Source organism: Sander vitreus, chromosome 3 (assembly GCF_031162955.1).
Source record: "Sander vitreus isolate 19-12246 chromosome 3, sanVit1, whole genome shotgun sequence".
NCBI classification, from domain to species: Eukaryota; Metazoa; Chordata; class Actinopteri; order Perciformes; family Percidae; genus Sander; species Sander vitreus.
The window spans coordinates 20,796,308-20,802,976 of NC_135857.1; the positions used below are offsets into that span (position 1 = coordinate 20,796,308).

Genomic DNA, 6,669 nt, shown 5'->3' on the forward strand with positions numbered 1-6,669 from the left:
CGACGGCGGAGGAGAGGAGGAGGAGGAGGAGGAGAAGAGGGGAGGAAGAGAAAGCGAACGGGTACAAGTCGAGGGCTTGCATTTTAAGCAAACTGCTTAGAAAAAAAGGAGAGGAGAAAGAAGGGGAGAGAGTAAGAGACACCGGAGATCGAGAGTGGGAGAGACTGCATTCCTATCACGTCTTTATTTCCCCTCTCTTTTGCCTCAACCACTGACAGAGGCTGAGAGAAGGAGATAGAGAGAAATAGAGAGAGGGAAAGAAAGAGAGAACGAGCAAGAGAGAGATCTAACAAGATTCATACTAGTGGTCTTTTTTCCTGATGCTGTCCAATTGCTGTACGAAACTAAGGTGAGTGCATATGCTATGTTTGCCTCTGCTGGAGTGTATCATGAGGGAAATGTGTGTGTGTGTGTGTGTGTGTGTGTGTGTGTGTGTGTGTGTGTGTGTGTGTGTGTGTGCGCGCGCGCGCGCGTGCATTGGTGTCTGCATAGCCATGGACTTCAATAAGGGACAACAATCGCTCTCCATACATCGACGATTACGGATCGTCTGATCTATTGCCGTTTGTTCTTCATTCACCGTTTTCCTGCCAATGTCACGACGAAAGGCTACTGCATTATGCTTGGCATGTATTTCAACAAACACTCTGCTAACTCCGCTATATTGACAGCAAGGTTATTTTGGATGATTTATTTCAGTAAATGAAAGCGGGATTCTCGACCGCTTTGGTTAAACTGGTGCATGTTAGATCTAATAGTGTCTTAATAAGTTATACATTCAAGATTTAAATCTTGTAATAGCTCGTATTGAAATTTCCACTCAAGGCGATTTTTTTTAATTCATGTAAGTGCAGGGCTGTGGAGAATATCCTGAGTTTGGTTTTGAATTCGTGGCTCATTCACATGCGCATCTCTTCCTCTCTCCCTTCTCAATGCCCTGTTCTCTCTTTCCATCGCTCCCTCTCTGTTTCCTCCTGTTCCTCTAACGGCTCGGTCACCCCCCCTCCCCCCCGGTTCTTGTTCTCTTCCTTACAGCCCGGCATCGGACGGTGAGCGGGACGCGCCAGGCAACAACAGAACACATCGCAGGAGGATATGTGAAGTTGGAATCCCAGTAAACTAAGTAGGTATACCACTCTATTTGATATACCCCAAGGGAATATAATATGACACGCACTTGTTGTAATTGCGTTAAATGTCGTTATTACCTTTTTGACATCGCATCTGCGCTTTCTGATCTCTATCATGGAGGCGGAATCAATACATCCTGGAGGATTACGCACGGAGAAGGCAATGAAAAAAGTGAATTTGACAGGGAGATCTCTTTTTTTCCCTCCTTGGCGCGTTTTACTGTCACGTATTTTTTTGGGATTACAATATTTTTTCCCCCTGCTTTTTCTCTTTTCCTGTTTGCTGGGATTTTGGTTTCAGCACAATGGACAGCGGCTCTGCTCCGGCAGCCCCAGCGCATCTCCTCTGGATTTCCAGCACCCTCGTTTGAACGGACAGCCCTGTGCGTGCGTGTGCGTGTATGAAAAGTCACAGCTTAAACAAAAGATATCCAGAGGCTATGTGCATGCGTCCGTGTGTGTGTGTGTGTGTGTGTGTGTGTGTGTGTGTGTGTGTATGTGACTGTTTCCCACCTAAGACCATGGAGATAGTAGCTAAACGGAATCTTCAATCAGCCCATCTTTTGTTTTGTTATTAAAGCGAAATTTGACAAACCTTTTAATTAAATAATATTAATATATTGTTTTTTTCATGTGTCCTCACTTTATATATGTTATTTATTTCTAGGCCGGCCGTACTTACTAAAACAGCCTCATGAGCTTCTCGGAGCAGCAACTTTGCCGTTGCTCCTCCAATCATCACACCAATTGGGAAAGCCCCAAGAAGTTGTATTGATTGTACTTTTGGTAAATGGCAGGTTCAATTACAACCAATAAGGCGACAGGTGTTTTTATTATATGGGTTAATACATGGGGCATTTAACCCCAAAAAAGTCGTGGACGAATAGCCTCGGCTCTGCCATTTTCTGCACGTCGGAGTCACTGGACCTATTGGACTATTTCCCCCTTATTTTTGACACGTGTTTAGCATCTTTACACTGGTAAATCCAGACCTTAAAATTTCTTTAGCCTTAGCGGCATTTTTTAAATCAGATATCTATGACCTATAGACAAGAACAGAACATGTAAACATGTTGAGATTCATTTTACCAATATGGATGTTCAGCCAAGTCCCTCGACAGTCCTCATCTTGTCCCACTAATGGACACGGAGCTGAAACCTATTCTGGCCCTATCTTCTTCCTGCATTAGACCTTCGATGCACCTACTCTAATTTCCAGCGCGCTTCTCTGGACTCTCATTTACTGAAAGAGGGATTGAGGTCCCCGTTATGTAATAAATACAGCAGGGGACGGTGTCTCATTTATTGTGACCTTACCAGCACGTCTGCTGTATAATAAATGGCAATTCCCCCTACATACTGACGTTAACTGCCTGGATGTGGAGATTTTTGTGAGAGTGTGTGTACTTCTGTGTGAACTCCCTACCCCAAATTGCTCCCTCCCATGTATTCTCTCTTCCTCTGTTCTTTGTTGCAGTGCTGTGAAGTGGCTCTGTCCCTGGAGCCAAGACTTCATCCCCTTGGTGTCAGCGAGGATGCTGTGGGTTACCTTGCTGAGCACCATAGCCTTAGGATGGACCACCCCGATCCCACTACTAGAGGACTCCGAGGAGATCGACGAGCCCTGCTTTGAGCCCTGCTACTGCGAGGTCAAAGAGGGCATCTTTCATGTCCACTGTGACAGTAAAGGATTTACAAATGTCAGCCAGATCTCCCAGATATGGAGCCGGCCCTTCAAGCTCAACCTGCAGAGAAATTCCATGAGAAAGCTTTACTTTAACAGCTTCCTCCATCTCAACAATGCCATATCTATTAATCTGGGTAATAACGCTTTGCAAGATATCCACGCAGGGGCGTTCAATGGCTTAGGAATACTCAAACGGCTGTTCCTACATGAAAACAAACTAGAGGTTTTCCGGAATGACACTTTTCTGGGGTTGGAGAGTTTAGAGTATCTCCAGGCAGACTACAATGTTATCAAACGGATTGAAAGTGGTGCATTCAGGCACCTTCACAAATTAAGAGTGCTCATACTAAATGACAATCTGATCCCTGTGCTCCCAAATTATCTTTTCCGGTCTGTGTCACTCACACATCTGGACCTGAGAGGAAACAGACTAAAGACATTGCCGTATAAGGGCACACTGGAGTACGTTGGGAGGAGCTTAATGGAAATCCAGCTGGAGGAGAACTCCTGGAACTGTGTGTGTGAGATTGTCCAGTTAAAAACATGGCTGGAGAGAATCCCTTATACAGCTGTGGTTGGTGAGATCACATGTGAGTACCCATTCCACTTACATGGGAAAGACTTACGGGAAATCAAGCGCAGTGAGCTCTGTCCGCTGCTCTCTGATGCAGAGATCGAGGCCAAGCTCGGAATTCCCCGGGTCCCATTCAGCAATGAGAACACATGGCCTACTAAACCTTCCTCCATGCTCTCCTCCGTTCACAACACAGCCTCTTCTGTGGAATACAAGGAAAGAGTTCTCAAGCCTACCAAACGACCTCGGCCCACAAAGAACCCCCCAACCCCTCGTAGCATCTACCCAGGCATCAACCAGCCCCCTGTTGCTGGCTACCAAACAAGGCCTCCCATCCCAATAATTTGTCCAGCTGGATGTACTTGCAACCTTCACATCAATGACCTGGGGCTAACAGTGAACTGTAAAGAGAAAGGCTTTCACAACATCTCTGAGCTCCTGCCTCGGCCCCTCAATGCCAAGAAATTATATCTCAGTGGGAACTTAATACAGAAAATCTACCGTTCTGATTTCTGGAACTTCTCAAGTTTGGATTTACTGCATTTAGGAAATAATCGGATATGCTACGTCCAAGAGGGCGCCTTTATCAACCTGCCAAACTTAAAAAGTTTATATCTGAATGGGAATGACATTGAGAGACTCACCCCTGGGATGTTTCGGGGGCTTCAGATGTTGAGTTATCTTTATTTTGAGTATAACGTCATACGTGAGATTCAACCTAACTCCTTCTCCCTAATGCCAAACCTCCAGCTAGTTTTCCTGAGTGACAACCTGTTACGCTCACTCCCAAATGAAGCTTTTGCTGGCACCAACCTTGCACGCCTCAACCTCCGCAACAACTACTTCCTTTCCCTGCCTGTGCATGGCGTTCTGGAGCATCTGACCTCTATTGTCCAGATTGATCTACATCAGAACCCCTGGGACTGCTCCTGTGATATTATCCCCCTAAAACAGTGGCTGGAAAAGCTCTCCTCTGTCATTGTGGTTGGAGATGTCATCTGCAAGACACCTGAGTTTGCTTTTGGGAAAGACCTGCGTTCACTAGAGGTTGAGGTCATCTGTCCTGAGCTTAAGTATTCTTCAGGCCCCTCACCCGCCCGGCCTGGTGGGGATGACCTTACCACGGGGAGCTCTGACATGGGGGAGGCAGGTGGAAGAGGGGCTGTCCCACTGTCTGTCCTCATCCTCAGCCTACTCATCCTCTTCATCTCTGCTGTGTTTGTGGCTGCCGGGCTTTTCGCCTTTGTTCTTCGTCGCCGGAAGAAGCTTCCATTCCGGAAACGTTCTGAGGTAGATCTGACAGGGATCCAAATGCAATGCCGGATTTTTGAGGACCCACCAAGGCAGAGCAGTGCCGGTAACACTGGCACACCAGAAAAACCGTCACCCAATATGCACACTCATACTAGTCACACACATGCTCATAGTCACGTTTATGATTACATCCCCCACCCTGTGACTCAGATGTGTAACAACCCCATCTATAAGCCTAGAGAGGGGGAGATAGCAGCAGAAGACAGAGTGCAGTTTTCAGAGAAGAAAGAAAATGGCAGCAGTAGCAACAGTAACTACAGAACCTTGTTAGAGAAAGAGAGAGAGTGGACTCTGGCTGTCTCCAACTCTCAACTCAACACTATCGTCACAGTCAACCACTCCACGGCTGAAATGGCAAGATTTCATGAGAACGGAGGGATCGGCCCTACAGTAATTGACAGTCAGAGGCCCACGCCAACAGTAGGCTTTGTAGACTGTTTGTATGGGACAGTACCCAAACTAAAGGACATGCATGTGGCGCATGCACACCCACCAGGCATGCAGTACCCGGATTTGCAGCAGGATGCACGGCTGAAGGAGACATTGCTTTTCACGACAGGGAAAGGCTGCTACCCCGAACCGTCCCAAAGCGATTACCTTGAGTTAAGGGCCAAACTTCAAACCAAGCCGGATTACCTCGAAGTCTTGGAAAAATCTTACCGGTTTTAACATCTCTAACCCATGGAGAAAAAAAAAACAACACATTCACTTTTCCACCCTCAAAACAAAAAAAACACCCAAAACCAATATCAAAAGAAGCAAACTTTAAAAAGCAGCATGGTATAAAATAAAATATTATATTACAACAAAGTTTCCCCACCAAATCACTTTGGAGGAGAGGCCATTCTCAGATATTTCAATGAAGTGCCTTTTTTCAGAGTAGCCAGCAATGTCAACAGCCGTTATTTTTATAATATATAAATATCTATATATGCCCAAGAGAGAGCAAAAGAGGAACGAGAAGGGCACCGGGGAATAAAACATACAAAACATCCTAAAATACATATGTCACTAAAACCCCTTTTTATGGAGTTACCATGATGTGCAAGACGCAGAGGAGCTGGACGTCTCCTTGACTTGGGAGGTTTCCTTTCTGTCTCGTTTACCCCTGACTAGGATGTACAAACACCCGGAGGCCGTGCACATTACGTTTGTAGGAAATGATCGAAAGAGAGAAAAATACATATATTAAAATGAACTGCAGTTTGCTGCATGCACTCGCTTCAGTGCAGGAAGCGAGGGGATTTACTCAGAACTATCACATCACGTTATGAACAGAGATACTGCAACACATTTACAGTTCAGTGTTCTATTTAATTTTTATATCTTATTAATATGGTTATTACTATTAATGAGGACTTCTGTCTATATCAGGGTGCTTCTCGTAAAAAAGGACGCGCCGACGCACGGATGGTAAAACATTTGTGAATATTATTATAAGACAATGCTCAAGGTTTTCTGGATATTTCCATGCACTTTGTTGACCAACCCCTCCCCCCCCCCCCCCCTCTCTTCCATTGCTTCTGGATTCTCCATTGTCACCCAGTAATGGCTTTGTAGGAGGCACTTTTAATGTTTTCTCTCTCACAAAGATTTGAAGAAAAATGTGCATATATTTATTCTGTAATTTCAGTGAAGAATTTAATTGTAAAGGTAATGTTCAAATCAATGTATAGTGATTATGCGTCTGGTATAGCCTTCTTAATAAAAACAAACTCTTCAATCAAATGATGAAAGGGTTGATGCCACGGGAACCTGTGTGTGGAGCAGTACTGACAGGCTGTGTATTTGGAGTCTTGTTAAATGGTATGTTCAAGCTGTGGCCAACCATCATGAGGTAATGCTGGAGATGGAAAAATAGCTACTGAACCAATAGAGTGATAGACAGGAATGTAGCGGAGGGCAATAAAATTTAAACTTTTAAACTAGTTTTTGGATTAGTACCAAATTAATTTAAGTTATAG

At 45.0% G+C, this 6,669-nt stretch overlaps 1 protein-coding gene across 1 annotated transcript; it reads left to right on the plus strand.

Annotated features, from left to right (window-relative positions):
• The first annotated feature begins 2,665 nt into the window (after positions 1-2,665).
• Positions 2,666-5,419, plus strand: slitrk3a (SLIT and NTRK-like family, member 3a). Its single transcript, XM_078244106.1, has one exon. The coding sequence runs from the start codon at positions 2,666-2,668 to the stop codon at positions 5,372-5,374; it is 2,709 nt and encodes a 902-aa protein (XP_078100232.1). The 3' UTR covers positions 5,375-5,419.
• The last annotated feature ends 1,250 nt before the right edge of the window (positions 5,420-6,669 follow it).